This window comes from Pteronotus mesoamericanus, unplaced genomic scaffold (assembly GCF_021234165.1).
Source record: "Pteronotus mesoamericanus isolate MK-2021 breed Mesoamerican mustached bat unplaced genomic scaffold, CSHL_Meso_final contig_22, whole genome shotgun sequence".
Classification (NCBI taxonomy): Eukaryota; Metazoa; Chordata; class Mammalia; order Chiroptera; family Mormoopidae; genus Pteronotus; species Pteronotus mesoamericanus.
In genome coordinates, this window is record NW_026555090.1 from 7,311,613 (window position 1) to 7,331,658 (window position 20,046).

General features: G+C 46.0%; 1 protein-coding gene across 2 annotated transcripts in view; it reads right to left on the bottom strand.

The window, feature by feature from the left end:
• Window positions 1-20,046, bottom strand: part of DNAH9 (dynein axonemal heavy chain 9) — a 301,438-nt gene that overhangs the window by 193,341 nt on the left and 88,051 nt on the right. For both annotated transcript variants that reach the window (XM_054571228.1, XM_054571229.1), the window contains exons 27-28: window positions 7,550-7,706; window positions 1,688-1,792 (exon numbers count right to left, since the gene is read on the bottom strand). In XM_054571228.1, coding sequence (XP_054427203.1) covers window positions 1,688-1,792; window positions 7,550-7,706 — 262 coding nt within the window. The remainder of the gene's footprint in view (window positions 1-1,687; window positions 1,793-7,549; window positions 7,707-20,046) is intronic.

Consider the following 20,046-nt stretch of genomic DNA (forward strand, 5'->3'; position numbering starts at 1 on the left):
CTAAAAAAAATGTCAGCGAAGCTAAACTTTTTCATTATTCTTTGTCTGGACCTGAAAACATGAAACAAAAGGCCTATAGGAACCAAAGTGTTCGGTTTTCTCTTTCCATATTGTATGCATACATATTGCTTTAGAAATAAAAGCGAACACTAAGAGGAAAATTAAACCACCTTTGACCTCATGGTGTGTGGGCACAAATGGAAGTACTAGTCACGCAGTTGCTCCTGAGACCTCACCACTTAAGGGCACCCCTATATTCCCTTTGTCCTGTTGAAGCAACAGAGATGGGGCGCTCTCAAACCACAGCTCCCCCTAGTGGGCAATGGGAGAGCCTCAGCCTACAGGGAGGGGCCCAGGAACAGGTGCTGGCAAAGAACCCGCCCGTTGGTGGGGGCCGTTGGGAGAGTTGCCAGGCTCCTGCTTAGGCCTTGGCAGCTGGGACTGGAGAGCTTGGAAGGCTGCAGCCGCTGATTATCCCAGCGCCCCGCCCCCCCTTAAGCCGCTGCCAAGTGGAGGGGCAATTTCCCTCTCAGAAGTCTTCAGAGGTCCCCGTTGCCTATTGAAGAAAGTGTAATGCACACCATGCCATTAAAGCCTGTCTACTATTTGGTACAAACCTGCCTGTCTCAATTTATTTTCTTATTTTACCTCCTGTGCTCCAGATCTGTGCCCAGACCTGGCCCTGGTCAGTGTGAACGGGTTTAAATCGTATATACGCACACACACATATGTGTATGTACATATATACATATATGTATCTATATAAGGGGGAGCATAGTGGCTCATAGGGCTGTTGTGGGAATATAAAAGATATTGAGATGATATAGGACAAATGTCCGGTACAGAACAGACGTTCAACAAAGGTTTGTTCACTTTGCCTACTCCCACCCCCGCCGCCAGCTTCTGACGCTCCCAAATTTAAACCCTCTCCACCATTGAAGGCCTGGGTTCAAGATGACATGTCTTACAGTCTCGTCCCATAGTATGTGTCAGGGTTCAAGTCATTTCTGAACATTAACAAGTGCTCTGCTCGTGTCTGTCCTGAGAACTCAAGTCGTTGCAGCTGGGGATGTGGCCCGTTCAGCTGGGGACCCTGCCCTCGCGTTTGCAGCAATGCTGCCTATGTTGTAGGCGATCAATAAGAGCTTTCTGGATGACTTGAGGGACAAGTAGCATGCTTACATAAAATCTGACCAAAAAATGACTTCCTTCAGTCGATTACAGTCACACTGTAATTCCCACTTTATATATAATTAAGTGAATTGGGCTGAGAGAGGTGGAGCGACTTGCCAGACTCCCGCTTGGGAAGTGGCAGGGCTGGACTTGAAGCCCTGGTCGGACAGCTTCCGAAGCCTGCGCCCTTTCCCAGGAGCGGAGCTCTGTCCACCATCTGGTTTGGCCCCTTCCTCCCCCCGTGATGCAGGTGAGCTGGCTCGTCTTTATCCCTGTTTTACAGAGGAGAAAGCGGAGTCCCACAGCCAGTAAAGGGAGCTGCCTTGGCAGGGCCCTGCAGGGTGCCCATGTCCTGCACTCCAGCGGATGTCAGAGGGTGGGGGAAGGGCATGAAATGCAAGGGGGGAGGGAGACGGGGAAGCAGATGAGCAGAGGTTGAAAAACAAGAGGACGGAGACTTCTGCAGAGCGTGGCATGAAGGCCACGGGCTTCCGCCAACTCCTGGCCCCCATACCTGCACTGCCACCACCGACAGGACCTCCACGGAGATTCGATTAAACTCATCAAAGCAGCCCCAGGCGCCCGTCTGAGCAAGGCCCTTGTAGATGTTGCCACAAGACTGCAATGAAATGTACAAAAATTAAATTACTATCAGTGTCTGGCTTATCAATACACATCTGAGTCATTTTTCATACTCTTTATTACAGATACTTCCAGACCCCTACAGACCACTGGTTAGAAACTTGTGTTAAAATTTCAAGAACAATTAAATTTTTGATGGCTGTGGGTGCCAACATAAGTCACAGGATCAAACAGAACCTTTTTCAAGACACTTAGAACAAAATCCCTTTAAAATGTCATCCGGCTCGCAATACTGTGGATTCTGTAGCTTTCAAAATCCCAGGAAATGAATAAAATATTATTTTTCTTGCGCCAAACAGACAAAAAGCCTTCCACTCAGCCTTTGGCATGTGCTGATGAAAAAGTTTATGTCTGTATCTTGAAACCCATGCCCAAATACACAGCCTCCCCAGGGCGACAGGAAGCTGGCGAAAGGGTGGGAAGTAAGTAACACCCACAGAAAATAAACTGTGGGTAAGTCTTCCAAACGACAGCGAGGGAAGAATTTCAAAGGGAACATGGTATTTCTGCCCTAGAAAGAAAACCCATTCTGAGCATTCAACATGAACTGGGAAACCATGGAGCAGTCCTAAGGGAGAGGTTACTGGGAGATGCTTTCAAGGTCATTGGCAAGGAGACACCATTCAAGTACTGGGCAAATGCAAATAGTAGAAAACTCCCATCTGTTTCCTCAGTGGGCATGGCTTGACCATCGGCTCTGTGCATAGCTCACGTGCTAGACATGAGGGCTCGGTCCTCCTAAGAACTTCTATCTGGTTCTCAGGTTGAGGAGTTAAGGTGCAAAAATAAAACAGGTAAGGTGCCACACAGGCAGTGGTTCCAATGGACCATGTAAACCACAAATGTGATGGAGCTCAGAGAGGAGTGGGTCACAGTGCTCTAGATGACCAGTTTGGCCAGAGGTGAGTTTCAGGTAGTGTTACAGCAGCCCTTTCAAAGAGTATTTCATGGAGGGCCAAGTCTGGAAGATGTTCCTGGCAGATGAGGCTCTTTGGTCAAGCAAATTTGGGAAGCACCACATTCTACAACCTGCTTTTGCCCATTTACAACACACATATTAGCATTTTAAGAGCCCTGAGAAGTCCTGCAAAATTAATGCATTCAATTTTGTTATAATATGGCTAGGATTTTTTTCCCCTCCCTCTTGTGATCCCTGGTTTTCTCAGAATGCACTCTGGCCAACAGCAGTGGTATCTCATAGAGCTCTGTGTTATCCTCAGAACATACATTGGGGATGCTGGCTTAATGGGAACACAGTATCTGTGTAGGAAGAATGGAGGGGTAAGGGCTTTGCAGGAGGAAGGAAGACTATGGACAATGAATGAGAAAAAGCATGACATTTCCAAGACAAAATAAAGGTGTATTTTAGCTGGAAAGTTGAATTACTAAGGGGAGTCATAGTTATGAAAATACTTGAATTATTATAAGGGATCTTTGGAGGTTTGAAACAGAGAGAAGCATCATTAAATCAACATTTTAGGAGAATCAGCCTAACATTACACAAGCTACTTTGGATGTGGAGTGGACTTTGCAAAGAGAGGGAAGAATAAACCCCACCTTTATTAAGCTCCTTGAATTAAATGAGTCCTCTATTCATGCAGCAAGTACTTATCAAGTACATATGCTGTGCCGGGAATTACCCGATATCAAGAGGAATCAACAGTGAACAAGGGAGACGAAGCTCTATTTTGGGGGTCTTACGGTCTAGTGGGAAAAACAGACAATGACACAGAAATAAGACACTGTCAGAAAGGGAGAAGTCCCCCAGGAGTCTGCGATGCGGCTATTTCAGATTACCTAGTCACAGGCAGTCTCTGAGGGATGGCCTAAGTTCCAGGTGGAGTGCCTGTGCGCTCAGAACAGTCCTACAGCTGGATATTGCTGTTATTACATTCATGAGTGTGTGTGTATGCGTAATATTTAAGGTATATATAGTAATACCTTATATACCTTATTATCATTGTATTTGGGATAATAATAGCAACCTATCAAATGTCACAAGTACTTAAGTAGAAGTTCAGGAATCAAAATCCACGCTTTTCTACATTAATAGTGGTTTTAAAAGCTTTTTCAAGCTGTCAATCCCTTTCATCAAATGGATATCAGATATAAAAACAGAAAAGAGTAGAGTTTACATAGGTGGATACTTGACCCCTCCGCCCAGTTTTTCCCCTGAGGGTCTGAACAGTCACCCCGGGACCCCCACCTTGCCCTATTTTTGACCCCACCATGATTATACAGTGGCTCTAGGCTGTGGTGTTGCTTTGCTATAAAATGGTGAGTTTCTGGGCTAGAATAAGGGCAAGAAGAATAGGGCTGAAGACCTGGAAGCGAGAGGCCTGCTGGAGGAAGAACCAACATCGGTGGCCTGTTGGAACTGCAAAAGGAAGGACATGAAACCATCAGAATGGAGCACAGAGAAAAATGAGAGGATTCATACTAATGGGACGAGGAATCTGGCCGGAGGAAGACGGCAGGAAGGACCTGAGAAGAGAGCGTTCCCCAAGCAGGAGAGCAGGGCATGCAGTGGAGGCCTGGCTGCCCAGGCAGAGAGGACCAGAACCTCGGTGAGGCTGGGGGGCGGGGGCGGGTGCCACCAGTGCCCATGGGAAGCTGGAAAACACGAAAGAGAATCAGACGGTGAAGCTGAGAAGGTGGGAACAGAGGGTTAGGAGGACTGTGGAAGTATAATGTTTCAGAAATCAAGAGTGGGCGCTCTATAGGGCTGATGCTACAGAGAGGTCAGAAAGAATCCAGACAGTGTAGGCTCAAAGCCATTTGATGGTTCAGCAATAGCCTTTCCAAATTGAGGTCAAGGGGGAAAGTATTGCTGCTATAATATAAGGAGGACGTGAGCACTAAAACTGCAACCATTGCTGGAGAAAGTGGCTAGTTTTATATGTTTTTCAATAAGCACTAATAGAGTAAAGCAATAACGTTCCCTCTTCCCCAGGTCTTTACACAGCTTTGTGTCCTCCCTGTTCGCTGATGCCCCCTCTCGGGATTCCTGTGGCAAAGGGGACGGGGAGGGGCCCCGACTGCGGCCCCCACTCTCCTGTGACTTCTTCGGTTTCACTGCCCATTCCTCCCCACGTTCACTAGGTGATACTTAACTTTTTTAAAGCCTCCCATTCTTTCTCTTCCATTTTTACTACCCCACCATCAGGCTCCTTGCCGCCTCCAGCTGGAATGACGGCTACGTTCTTTCCCGCCAGTCTCTGCCTGTCTCCATTGATCTGGCTGTCCAAGGGGTCTCCCTTGTTTTCAGCATGCTCCTCCTCTGCTCTGAAGCCGGGAGTGTCTGTCTGTAGCCCACCCCCAAGGTCAGATTCTCCGAGGGGCTTTGGGTCCTTCCCTTCCATATTCAACCCGTCTGCTGGCTCCTCCTGTTCCCTGCTCACTCTAATGCACTCGACCACGGTCCCGTGTGTACTTCTAACTTGTTCTATGGACATACAGAAACAGAGCATGTCGCTGTGAGTGTCGTGAATGACAATAGAGCGATGCCTGGTGACTGTGTCATGGCTCTTCCTGACGCTCACTCCTTTCTTCTCCTTGTCCTCGTCGAGCCCGGGGACAAGAGTTGAGCAGAGCTCAGATGAGGTGCGGGGAAGGACAGTGGCACGAAGAACTTGGTCATGCCTTTAAAGCAGACACTTTAGTGGGTTTGGCTGTGACAAAATGGCACATGGCTGTTCAGCACTCCCCCAGACCTTCAGCAGCCTCGGGCCTCGCGCCCTCCACAACGAGCGAGCTCCGCGGCTGCCCCTCTACCCGGCTGCCCCTCTACCCGGCGGCGCTCCAGGGCCCGCGTTTGTAGAGGACGCCTTAGCCTTCAGAGCGGTGTTGCCTGGTATTCCCCTAACGATTTCACACGTCTTCCTCGTCTCTCCAAATGGACTGGGTTGTACTTCATCTAGCTGTCTGCCTGTCTATCTCCTCCCATGATCCCCAAGACAAGCTGAGCAATAGCGATATTCAAATTAACTTGACTGCGGGAGTATACTTTTGTGCTAAAAATAATTCTGAATAGCAGATAACCAAGGGAAGGGGAGCTTTGAGAACAGCCTGGACAGGCTGCGTGGTACGAAGGAAGTGGAGTGTCCAGGCAGGGAGGGGGCCGCCCTCCTTCCGGGGGCCTCGCCGAGGCCATCCCTGTTGCTGGCACCGCGCCCCGGGGCTGGCCTAGACGCGCACGGCCGAAGCGTTGCTCAGCATTCAGGCGGACTAAGAGCGACTCCTCCTCCCACCCTGCACTCTTACAGGAACGGGTGGGGACGGGATTCAGTAAAAAGTTTTGAAAGAATCGGGTAAAATGGTCTCAGTGACCCCTGGCCGTGGGGCCAGCTCACTGCTTCCTGTTCGCGATGCCAGGCATGACTGGGGAGATCGGCTGGCTCTCTTCAGCGGGCAGGCCAGGTCTCCTACACCTAAATGAGCACGTCCTCAAGAATGTTCCTCTTGGGAGACTCTACTTATATCAGCAACGTTGCCATTGCTTAACTATGGAAGAATCTAGAAACTTAAAATAATCTTTAAGGTGGAGCTTATATCATTAAAGGGGAAAAAAAAATCTTTCTTCCTTCAGCCTGACTTCAAAAAAGATTATCTTAATGTGTTTATCAATAAAAGCAGCCATGCTAAAATTTAGAGTGTGCAGACTATGAGAAGACAGTAATTTTGGGTCCAAATCCTCATTTTGTTTGCTTGCTATGAGAAGCCATGGTGTTATAGGTTCTGGAGTGCTCTGCACAGCAAAATTTTATACAGAAGAGGAATTATTAAACTTATGGGAGGTGAATCTCAATTTAAAGCAGTCTAAAAGCGGTAACTGCAAGTGTTATCCTGCAGCCTCTAAAATTATTTTTAAATTAAATTTATTTTACAATCAATATACATGAGTTATACACATAAATATTTAATCTACTCTTAATGCATGTTTTATTTTTTTTCTACTCTAAATTTACTTACATGCCATCCTGTTTTCAACAGGGACTGAGGACAGTTTACAAAAATACGTACAGTAAAACAAACTAAAAGTAATGAGTCGGTGAGGCAGCCTGTGATTATACTTCTTAGAAAAGAACTTATACAAGGATGGTCCTGAGGAGAAGGTGCGAGCTAACCATTACCCGCTGGGCCTCTTGCTTATCTCCATGACACAGGCCAGGACGAGGCGCGCCCTGAGTGAAGAACGCGAGCCTTGCCCTGGTCTTTTACGCGCACCTTTTGCTTGGAGTCGGGGTTAATCTGGTCTGCCCTCAGAAGTCACACCTGCCCTTATGGGACTTGTTGTCCTTGTGGATATTCTGGGGGAAATGACCATTTTTACAGAAGAGCACAAATACGATTTTTACGTTATCTTTATTTTAATAAGACTTTATATTAGCTGCTCATGAGCCTTTCCATGGTTCTAGGTCAAAGAGGGAATTTGAACCTTTGGATATATATTCAGCTTCTTCATTCTACAGATGATAAAAGGGAGACTCCCAAGGTGAATTTGAACATGGACCCAGTTGTGGGGGCAAGTCTCGTCCGTGGAAGCAGGTTCTGCGGTGCTGAGGTTTACAAGGAGGTAAATAACCCCCAGGAGTCAAGGGTCCTGCACCTCCCATGAAGGCCATGCAGGGACCCCCGCCTGGGCCTCTGTGCTGGGCCAGCGTGGCATGGATAAGCCTGGTCCCTACGCAGGGCCCCTGCCCAGTTCCGCGTCCCCCCAGGGCTGGGCCCGTACCTTGTAGTCCATCTGCTCCGAGCAGTTGAACACGTAGACCATGATGCCCAGCGCGCGGCCCAGGTCCTTGGTGGTCTCTGTCTTGCCTGTGCCTGCAGGCCCCGCTGGGGCCCCGCTCATGGTCAGGTGCAGAGACTGGGTGAGGGTGATGTAGCACCTGCAGACGCAGGAGGGCAGGGGACAGTCAGCGCCAGGGGCCCAGGTCCGGTGGTCGTCTCTGGCCCTGCTAGGGCCTCGTGAGACAGTGCTGGGAGGCCCAGGGAGGCTGACAGAGCTTCTGCAGAGGAAAACCTAGAACCACTCCCGCCTGTCCTCCCCCACCGCCCCACCCCCACCGTCTGTTCCCCACAGACAGTGCCGAGGGAGAACTTTCCAAAGGGTCAACTGATCATGATGGTCCCTCCCTGAAGGGCACAGTGACTCTCTGCTGGGCCCCTCCTGGCCTTGCCCCTGCCTCCCTCTCTGCTCATATTCCAGCACTCCCCTCTCCCCAGCCCAATATTCTGGAGTCGGTTCATGCGGAGCTATCTTCACATGCTCAGTGCTATGCTCTGAATGAATATTTGTGTCCCCCGAATTCTTAACTTGAAACCCTAACCCATGAAGATGATGGTGTTAGGAGGTGGGGCCACTGGGAGGTGAGTAGGTCATGAAGCGGGGGACTCGTGAATGGGGCTAGAGCCTTTAAGACGCTGTGGAGGGATCCCCTGCCCCACCACCACACGAGGACACAGCGAGGAAGAACCACCTACAAGGTGGGACAGGAGACCTCTCGAGAACATGGTCATGCTGGCAGCCTGGTCTTGGACTTCCCAGCCTCCAGAACTGAGTGTCTGTTGTTTATAAGCAGCCCGGACTATGGGATTTTGCTCTAGCAGCCTGAATGGATTCAGAGACTCAGACACACTAGGGCTGCGCTTGTCCTTCTCCCCTCCTCCCATCCAGCCCCAACCCTTCCAGTCTACCTGGATCGTGTTCCCTGTCAACCTTTGCCTCGCCAATGGCTACACACCCCTTGGGGCTCATATTTGTCACTATGTCACCCACTAAATATCCCCATAACTCTCAACACTGGGGTGAGTGGGCAGAGGTGCCTCAGCAGAGCTCCTACTAGGCTTAAACGTATCGTTGCATCTATTTAATACTCATCTTTCATATATATCTTAACAGATACATAAAGGTGGGGCTATGTCTTACTGTTTCATCTCCAGAAAGTAGCACATCTCTAGGCACATGGCGGCCCTCATAATTATTTACGAAACAAACACATTCATGAATGAATGGATCAATCACTCAATCTGTTTAATCCTCCTGTGATTATTTTTACTAATGACAATAAAATAAGCTCAACTTTAAGCTTGTAAGTTTGTTTCTGACACTTTTAAAAAAGGACTTATATTTCCATTTAGATTGAAAGGTGCCTTTGGGTAATGAACACATGAAAAGATGCTCAAAATCATTGATCATTAAAAAAATGTAAAATAAGTCCATAATGAGATACCACAATATACACACTAGGATGGCTAGAATAAAAAAGGCAGACAATAACAAAGGTTGGCGAAGATGTAGAAAAATTGGAAACCTCACATGTAGTTGGTGGGAACGTGAAATGGTACAAATACTTCAGAAGACAGATGTGGCAGTTTCCTGAAAAGTAAAAATGACGGTCTTGTCCTAGGAATTTACCCAAAGGAAACGAGAATTCGTGTGCATACAAATTAGGCAGAAGGGTTTGTAGCTGCAGTGTTTGTAACACTAAGAACTCTAAAAACATCATGCTACGTCAAGGAAGCCAGATGCAAAAGTTTCCATGTTGTGCCATTTTGTTTATGAAATGTCCAGGAAACCCGGACACAGACATCAGGCCAGCGGCTGCCTGGAAGCGGGAGGGGAGGCTGAGGACCGAGTGCAGCAGAGCGATGGCGACCTTCTAAACAAGCCTCTGATAACGGTTGTACACCTCCAGGAATTTACGAAAAGTCACGGAAGGATAAACGTTAAGGCATGTAAATTATACTTCAATAAAGCTGTTAAAAATGTGCCATTGGCCTAACCTTTTTATACCTAGCAAATCAGCACACAGGCTCCCAACCTGCAGGCTGGGCGAGAGGAGCCGCCTGAGGGGGCCTCTAACATTTACCCTCTTTGTGTCTGAACCTGGTGTCTAGAGTCGGCCAGAAACTCCGAGTTACCGTCTTTCACGCCAGATGGTAACTGGGTCTCCACTAGAACCGAGGTGGTTTTGAAAAGACTGGAGGTGAGTTTCTGAATTCTCTTTTGGGTACAAAATGTCTGCATTTATTTCAGCTTTTGAAAGGGAAACCCAGGAAGGCAGCTTCCCCAGGCAGAGAGGAGGGGTGTGCAGACTCCTATTCCACCTGGACTTCTCCTGTGTGAGAGCATGTGCTGACTCGGCTGGTCTGGGGGCAGGGATGACTCCGCTCAGTGGCCTCGCTCTCCCTGTGTGTGCTAAGGCGCCCCCTGGAGTCGGGGGTCAGCCAGGCGGCCCGAGCTGAGGAGAGTCAGCGCTGGGCTGGAGCGCGGCGTCTCATCGCACCTCGCTCGGCTTCGGCAGCCGTCGGGCACCGTTTCTCTCCCGTCTCAAATGTCTGCAGCTAGATCTTCACAAGGTCCTGCGTGTGGCCTTCACCACACCTGCCCCCCTGAGCTGAGTTCTGGCTCCAGACTGGCCCCGGCGCCTGTCACCTGTTCCAGCCTCCGCTGCTTCTAAAATGACTGGGGGGCTGCCACGGCTCTGGACCCCCTCCCCCCACAGGAGACCCGGCTGCCCGGACTGGTGGGGTCCTGACCACCAGGCAGTGTCCGTCCCTGCCCTCCTTGCCCCCTCTGTGCCCCGAGGCTGCCGGCTCTGCCGCCCAGCAGGCAGTACCACCCAGGCCTCTGCTCTCTGGAAGGGCAGGGCTTTCAAGGGATGGGGAGTCCAGAAGCTTCAGGTTTCGCAAAGAGAGGATTCTCGTGGAAAACTCCAGGATCTCTCGGCAGAAATCCTCAGAACTGGCTGCCAGTCTCTTTCTGAGCACCTACCGAGCTTCTGATTGTCTCCCCAAGAAGCCCTTGAGGGGAAATGCTAAAATGTCTATTTTCCCCGCAGTAATAAAACTCTGAGAGCGGAAAGTGATTTTCGAGGTTAACTAATCCAATCCCTCTATTTTACAGATCTGTAGACTGAGGTTCAGGAGATGAAAGGGGGCTGTTTAAGTTCTAATAACAAAGGCAGGGAGTGTGGGGCTTTAGTCTGGGCTGTGCGCAAAGCACAAAGAGAAGAAAAAACAGCCTTTCCCTCTTCGGCCTGATGGCCACCACTATGCTCAAGTCACTGAGCCAGAATAATGTCCTGTTCCTTGGGACTTCTGCTCCTGCTCTCAGACTCCATCTGTGGCCTTGTTAGCTTGTCCGCTTCTTCAGTCATTAAGCCAACTGCTTCAATGTGCCCCTGTGTCCTAGTGATGGAAGCAAATCAGGCCAGCATGGTTCAAGGCAAGGACTCTGGGGTCAGACAGAGTTCAAATCTTGCCTCTCCTATTAAGTGTGAAACCTGCCCCAGCTATTAAAACGTAGTGCCTTAAAAAATGTGTTATTTGGGACCATTACACAGTATTTTCTCCATACGAAGGAATATAGATAAATTTGCTGCATCACAAACAAAAGGAAGTGTGAGAATGGTGAGGAATCCTTTCAGAAGAGCACCTGTCTAGCCAGCTAACCCTAATGTGGATGTGGGTCAGTTTAGTTTAGTTGCTCGAGTGTTAGAAGTAAATGCAGAGGTCTGGTTCTTTAACAACGCCAGGCTCTCTCCCCTGAAATCCTTCAAATACGATCACATAGCCTTTTCTTCCAGCAACACACGGTTTATCATTTTACAAGGCAGCCCCTTCCACACTGGGCCACTTTGTATCCTTTAAAAAGCCTTACTTATATGGAGCTGAAGTCTCTCTTGTTTTCTTTGGGCAAATGATTTCTATAGGCTTTGTTCCTATCTGCTCCACCAGGGTAAGATGAGACAAGAGATAAGAAAGTGCCTTGAAAAGTAGCTGATTCACTTTCAAGGTGTTAGTTTTTAAGATAATAACTATATAAAGCATAGCTTTTCTCTTTTGGAAGCATTTATTCAATTGACAGGTTAAAGAAAAAAGTCAAAGACACTGTATCTTGATTTCATTTATGAATATCCCAGAGATGTGGCCTGGCTAATCTTTGAGTTGGTGGAATCATAATTGGTTTGTATTCATTTTCTATTGTTGTGCAAAAAATTACCACACACTAAGTGTCTTAAAACAACACTCATTCGCAATCTCGCCGCTGGGGGTCAGAAGTCCAGGTGGCCTCTACTGAGGGTGTCAGACAGCCCAAAGCACGGTATCGGCCGGTGGGACTCTTATCTGGACACTCTGAGGAGGAACCTGCTCCCAGGTTCGTTTGCAATGTTGGTCCAGGTAAGCTCCTACCACCTGCTGGCTGAGCTCCTCACTGGCTGCTGCTGGCAGCTCCCAGAGGCCGTGGTGCTGTCCTCTCGCATCTTCCCTCCATCTTCAGACCCAGCCACGGTCTGCCAAATTCTTCTCTTCACATCTCTCTGCCTTCCCCTTCCGCCCTCAGGCAGAATGGTCATCGTGGGTCAGGAAAATTATTCAGGTAATAATTTTCCTTTTGCCATAAAGCAAAACATAATCATGGGAGAGATAACCCCTCTTTAAAGGTTCCACGCACACTCAGAGGAGAGGAGATTACACAAGGAAAAGCGCCACGGGGCGTCACTGCGAGACCGGTAGCCAGCACGCAGCTCAATCCTCGTAGCCAGGGAGGGGCACGGGCGTGACAGCGCCTACCTGGACGGAGGCCGCCCGCATCCCCAGGACCCAGGGCCCTGACGTTCACTGTCTTTATCAATAACTTGAATTAAGAAATAGTTGATTAGATGGGAGATACACCAAAATGCTAAGTATTTTTAATAATTGGAAATGATGGGTGGACCCAACAAAGTAAAATTTAAGAAAGATGAAAGAAAACTAATGGTCCAAGCCCTTGCATACATGCAGAAGGGGGGGAATAAGGCCAGATGGCAGCTCACAGGAAAAACACAGTGCTTTTCGTAGGTCTCAAGCTCAACATGAGAAGCAGCATTCACAGGGGAATGTCCTTGGCATCGACCTAAAACAAATCTGTCTGTATTATATAACATTTTAATTTTAAGATTTTGGAAGCTGTCTGTCTACAGCACAAACGCCCCCAATTCTAGACTCTATTCCTCATGCCATTGGCTATGAGATACGTCCTCATCGAGTGCTCACCCTTCCCTTTGCCCGCTCTGGTTGGTAACCATCTGTCTCAGGACGCGGCAGGAAGAACCGAGAGCAAGGGCTGACCCGTATCTCCCTAGCCAAGGTAACGCCGCCCCTAGGCACTGAACTTGAGTAGTTATAGTTGTGCTTCCTATTGCCTGTGTCCCAAATATAATGAGAAATTCTAGGGGTGACTTAGGAAACTCAGGAGATTCAAGAGTGAAATTCTTACAATTATTAATACAGGACAGTGAACAGCAGAATAAAAGATACATTTACAAAAAATCAATTTTCTCCCATATACACAAGTGAAAAAAACCCAGTAAAAGCTATAATGAAACTAAGCAAAGATTTCTTAGCTCCAGCACAAAAAGTACAGTCCGGAGTCCATAAAAGAAAAAACTGACAGATCAGACCTCATGAAAAGATACCACTAAGAAAATGAAAGGACAGGGCGGGCGGGGGTGGGGCATTAAGCGTGGGAGGTGGGGGTGGGTAGGGCAGGGGAGGGTAATGGGGGAAAATGGGGACACCTGTAACTGAGCAACAACAAAAGAAAGGAAATAAAAAGATAAGCAACAGACTGGGATCAAATATTTGCTAACATATATGCAATAGAACATATGCAAACATATATGCTAACAAAATATCAAAGAATCCTTACAACTCAGAAAGAAGACAAACAGGCAAATTAAACAACAAGCAAAATACATGAAGAGAGAGTAGACCAAAGAAGATACACAGATGGCTAATGAGCACATCATGGACACTCAAAATCATTATTAGGGAAGTGCAAACTAAAACTCAAATGAGGTGCTACCTCACATCCACGAGGATACTAAGGTACACAAGACACTCAGTAAGAAATGTTGTTAAGGATGTGGAGAAACGGGAACTCTCTTACGTTGCTGGTGGGGATGTAAACGGATCCAGCCACTTTAGAAAATAGTTTGAGAGTTTCTTAAAAAGTTAAACATAAAACTGCTATACCACCCAGCAATTCCCCTCATAACCCAAGAGAAGTGAAAACATGTATCTACAGAAAGACACAGAAATTTCACAGTAGCATTATCTATAACAGCCTCAGACTGGAAATAGCCTAAGACTTAGGGGTGTCCCACCTGCGCCCTGCAGCCCAGGGTGGCTATGAATGTGGCCCAACACAAAATCGTAAATTTACTTAAAACACTATGAGATTGTTGGGGGGATCACACGTTGCAATGTATTCAACGTGCGGCCCCGAGATGCCACACGGCTGGACACCCCTAGCCTCAGTGTCCATAAGCTGGTGACTAGATAGACAAAATGTGTCATATCTCTCAAATGAAATACTGTTCAAACTACTGACACATGCTCTACCATAGATGAAGCCCCCCAACTTATACAAAATGAAAGAAGCCAGACACAAGAGATCACATGTTGTATGGTTGCATTTATGAGAGATGTTCAGAACAGGCAAATTTATAGAGATGAGAAAATACAGTAGTGGTTGCCTGGGGCTGGGGTGGGAATGAGGATTAACTATAGATGGCATGAGAGGTACCGGGAGGGATAAAAATGTAAAGTTGATTTATGGTGATGATTACATGACTTGGTAAAGTTACTAAAAGCCATTGAATTAACTGTACACTTGGAATGGGGGAAATTTTTGATATGCAGAATAATCCTCTATAAAGTTGTTTAGAAATATGTGTGTGTGTGTGTGAGTACACACATAAACAACCTTAATTAGCAACAAAAATGTTTAAAAGACCTAGAAATAAGAATAAGAAATACTCAAAAAGTATATAAAGATACTTATAAACTTTTCAGATAAACAGAATTGAAGATATAAATCAGCAGAAATAAGTCATATTTTATAAAGATGGCTGTTCTTTCAGTAGTAACTGGAAGGTAAAGTTCACCAATTAAAACTAATCATTTATATTTTGGAACTTAACAAAATGATTGAAGCTCATTTGAAAGAGGAAACATAAAAGCTAAACAAAAAATAGGTAATGACGAGAGATGATGTGGACCTTTAGTATAAAAATATTATCATTCATGCCCTGACCAGTGTGGCTCAGCGGGTTGGGCATTGTCCCGCAAAGCGAAGGGTCACTGGTTCAATTCCTGGTCAGGGCACATGCCTGGGTTGCAGGTTTGGTCCCCAGTCAGGCGCATACAAGAGGCAACTAATTGATGCTACTCTCCCTTTCTTTCTCCCTCCCTTTCCCTCTCTCTAAAAATAAATACAGTCTTTTAAAAATATACTACAATTCATGATAAGTTACAAGCCTTAAGTAATATGGCTTATAGGTAAATTAACATACTGATGAAACAGAATAGATACTTTGATAGACTCAGAACTTTGAATATGGTAGAGGAAATGTCACAAACCAAAAAGGGAAAGGACTCATTACTCATTTTAAAAATGTTGGGCCCACTGGTACTTAAACACAAATTTAAAAAATTAAATTATATGCTCCCTGAGACAGTTTTGGTGGGTTTTCCTTGCCCAGGATTCCACGCTTTGGAAAGTCCTCTCCCCTCCACACCATGAATTCTGATGGTGCTGTCAGTCAAAGCATTTCCCACCCTTCCAGGGGGAGGCACAAGGCTCACTTCGGGCTACCTTCTGATCTCACTGGTCACAGTGACTGGCTCAGAGGTGAGCACGTGATCCAAACAGAGCCAGTTTGAGCCCCTGCAAGGAATCGGATGCCCAGTGCTGGAAAAGAGAGGGTCTGGATCAGAAGCCATGAAGGTGTGGTCATGGAGACCATCTTCCCAGCCACCCAAAGAAAATCTGTGGAAGAAAGGAGTCAGGACTCAGGGAAAAGCAAAGCCATGGCCTGAGAGTTCAGACCCCGGTGTCTCCCTATTGGGTGCAGGAGCAGGTTCCACCGTGGTGAGCTGGACCCACTTTCTAGGCACGTGAGCTAAAAGGCCTCTTCTTGTCAAGTTAGTATGTGCTTGATTTTCATCATTTACAACTGAAAATGTTTTGATAAAAACACCCATTTTACTCAACAGTCAAGAAGCTTACCAAAGAATTTAAAAAGGTTAAAGAAAAAAGTAAAATTAAATAAACTATTGTAAAATAAAATATTGTAAAATATTGTAAAAGGTGAATACTAAACTGATCTTGAAATGGATGGGGACTTTTAAGTAGAAAAGTAATAAAATGGGCAATGACAGTGACAAATAATTCACATGAGAGGCAAATATAATAGCCAATAAATACATAAAAATGCTCAGGTCTGTGAGTAATTAAGGGCATCTAAATTGAAATGAGATACCATTTTGACTTTTAAAATTTAATATTTTAACAATAATACTTAATGCTGATGAGGATATTGTGAGATGAACACTCTCATAAACTGCTAGCAGGAGTGAGATCTTTTTTTTCAAGAATAATTTGAAAGTATGTGTCATCTAATTATCTTGCTTTCTTGGAATCTTTTCTGGGAAAATGAAGAAAAATATAGTAAAAAAATTATATATAAGTGGGTTCATGACAGCTTTACTCTAATAGTATAAGCTTAAATACAACTTAAATATCCTATATGTTACATAGATTATGAGATACTTATAAATAGAAGGTAATTCAGGTATTAGAATGTTTTAGAAGAATATTTAGAGAATAAGCTCATGACGTAGTGTTATATAAAAAAGCAATCTGTGGTAATTTATACACAATGTATGATTGCAATTTCAATTTTTCAAAATCTACATATAGAAGTAAACAGAGCACATGTTAACAATGATGAGCTCTAGGTGACTTATTTGTCTACAGATTACTAAGTTTCAATAAATATATCAGATGAAACTCTAAGTGTACGACGTTCACTCGTTGTGTCCTTTTCAGCAAATCACCTTCAAACACTCTTGCATCAATTATACCTCACCTACTTGCAGTAGTTCCTGAGAAATTAAGAGGTACTCAAAATGGCTAAGTGGTTGATTAAAACATTACTCAACAGCACAGGGCTGGAAGGGGCATTTGCGTGTGAAGGTGACAGAAGGGTCATACAGGGGGAGACCAACGGAAGGCAAAGCCACAACTTAGAAGAATTGCTTTGTTCAGCCTGAAAAAGCATTTCCATTTAGTTCTTCAACGTAGCACTGTGCCAAAGTCTTGTGACAATGGCTGAGCCGTTGTGCCCACTTATATATTCAAGTCCCATCCAGGCAGCGGGACATTCCAAAGAAATAGGCATAATCAGTCGGATGTACTGTAATGCGGGTGTGCTTTTAATGAATGTGCAAAGGTTGTACGGATCAATTGTCCATTTGATTAATTTCTCTGGCAGGAGAGAATGAAATGTACTTAAGCTATACACCAGCAAAAGCTGAATGCTCTTTAAAATGTGATTTTCTGTGGTAAGGCCAATTTTTTTCTGTGCAACACATTTCTTGAGATAATAATGGAAGTCAATGAGAAAATGCAATTTGCCATATAAATATTCACAACATCCTACTTTGTCAGAAAGCATCTAATGCGCAAAACAAGGTCAAGGTCTATATAGCGTGCACCATTATTTGCAACAAACCTTCCTCTCAAGTTCCTCCTATTTCACAGAAGAGGTGATAAATGCCTATTTTAGAAATAATTCATTGTCAAAGTCTTACCCTTTTCCTCTATAGGGCATTTAGCGTTAGAGTACTAGAGACTTCTAAGAGCAAAAGAGGTAATTATCTTCTTTAACTCCTTGGCAGATGTTAAGCCCCAGAGAAAAAGCCTTGTACTTTTTATCACTTGGAATGAGAATGCCTGCAATGTCACGGAAAGGGAGGGACTATTCTGGATGGTATGGAGAAGTGCGATGCACTTTCAAATCTCAAAAATCATCTTGCTGCGTTCAGTCAAGGAGAATTTCTTGAAAGCTAGTAGGTGCCAGACATGGTGCTGGTGCTGGGTATAGAGCAGTGAGCAATTCAAAGTCAATGTTATCACAGGATATATACTCTAGAGTGAAAGACACACATTCATTAAATTGCTCAAATATAGAATAGTTTCATTATTCTGTTCCAAGTGATAGAAATGTCTAAACTATTAGATTGTATTCCAGGGCAGGTAAAAGTGTCACTGAAAAGGAGAAGATTGTAGCAGACGTGCTTCCTGCTGAGGGTGCTGTCCTGCTGAGAATCACCTTAAAGGCAAACAAACACCAGAGGGCCCACTCCGAATAAATCTAGGGGTGGGAAAACTTTCCCTTTAAGCCTCACTGACTGATTCCCTGCAACGGACGGAACCCAAGTCCAGCCCAAGTCAAACCTTGAAGATGCCAAGAGCCCCAGAGCTGCTGCTGCTGCTGCTGTGGCTGCTTTTACTGCCCCAGCTGCGGGGAACCTGCCGCTCCGCTGGACAGATGTAGTCCGCTTGGGACCCTAAGCTGGGGCAGGGAGGAGGGCGGTCCCCAACTAGGAGGAGAAGACAGAGGAATACCACTTCTCAAGTGACCTTCTTGCCCTGCCTCTTTCCTCAGGGGCCGAGCCATAGCCGGGTCCTGCGTGGACCCCTCCTCTGCGTCAACCTCCCTCCCTTGATTCTTTCTGTTCTTAGTCTTTGACACTCAACCACTCTTCATTTGTTTGACAGATGTTAATTCAGCATCTTCTAGGTGCTGCCACATAGCAACAGACAAAACACACAAAGGTCTCTGATCGCAGAGTTTACATTCCAGAAGGGGATGCAGCCAGTGAGCAGGCAAGGTCCCCCCAGAATGTGGGAAACGTCAGCAAGACAGCAGAATGGGCGGTCAGGGTATTGCTGTGCGTGTGCGTGTGTGTGTGCAGGTGCACAAGGTGGGAGAGGTCGGTGTTTACAAAGGGTGGTCATAGAAGGTCTCCTCCGGACTGAGAATAGGAGCGAAGGGCGAGAGGGTGAGAGTGGAACACAGAGCGTGGACAAGGACATTCCACGCGGCGGGAACAACTCCTGCAAAAGGCTCGAAGTTGGAACGAACTGAAAGGGATCAAGGAGTGGAAGGGAGGTCGGTGCAGCTGGGGCGCGGAAAATGAGGCGTCGGAGTGGTTGGTAGGGATTGCTAGGTCCCGTGAGGAATTCCGACGTCAGCCTGAGTGCGCAGGGAGTGACCGTAGACAGTGATGTGACCTGCACAGGGTTCCACAAAAGAGTAAGTGGGGTGTGGTTTGAGTGGGACTCGGTGAGATCTTTCCAGAAGAGGCAGGAAAGTGAATTTAAAAAATGAAAAGCACGGGGGAGATAAACCACGAGGTCTTCCTGTTTGGAAGGACTTGCCACTACTCGGGATTCCCCGTGTCCCAGTCATTCCGTGAGCGCAGTGATTACAATTTAACTAAACATTATTTGGAAGTGCACCTGAGAATTTAACCAGAATACATGCAATCGTAATGCTTAAAATAGACAGACAGAAAAGTAAAAGATGGCACAGATTCTATTTGGCCATTTTATCCTTCAAAACTTCTGGCAATCTCTTCATTACCTACAAGTCACTTATTTGGGGTGACCTGTTATTCAGACATACAATTCTTTTTGGAGAAGAGAGTCAGTGTTCAATGGATTTACAAGGAGAAAGGGCGCAGCTCTTAGCGGAATCTACAGAAATCTCAAGAACATTAAAATATCATTTCTCACATGGACCTTGACTTTATTCCCTGTCCTTTCTCTCTTTTACCATGTTCCGCTGTTGAATAAATCTTCATAAAATACAGTTTTCATAGTTTCATTCCTCTGGTGAAAAATTTTCAACAGTTTATCACTACTTACTGGATTAAATATGTATTCTTCCCGCTTTATGGTCTGACTCTGAGGGCCCTTTTCCCAGCCTTAGGAACAACTTCTCCCAAAGTCAAGACTCTGCTTCCTCTTCCAGGAACATGCCTGCAGTTTTCCCATTTCCATGACTTTGCCCATAACATTTCATGTTCTAGAATGTTTGTTAGTAGTTCTTTAATTTGGGGGGAATCCCAGACCACCTGAGCAATTGTGGAATGCTACAAGTCCTCTCAATAGAAAAAGTAGCACGCACAGATTTCCATACAATGTCATGATACCCTAACAGCCTTTCTACAACCTGCTGAAATCCTATTGAAATCCAACACATCCTTCAAGGTCAAGATCAGATAATATCTCACTCTGAAGTGCTACCAGTCCTCCTCTTCTCACGGTGGGTGAGACCCTTTGTGCTCAGACGGCTTCCACTGCTAAGTCACTGGCTTGGAAATATG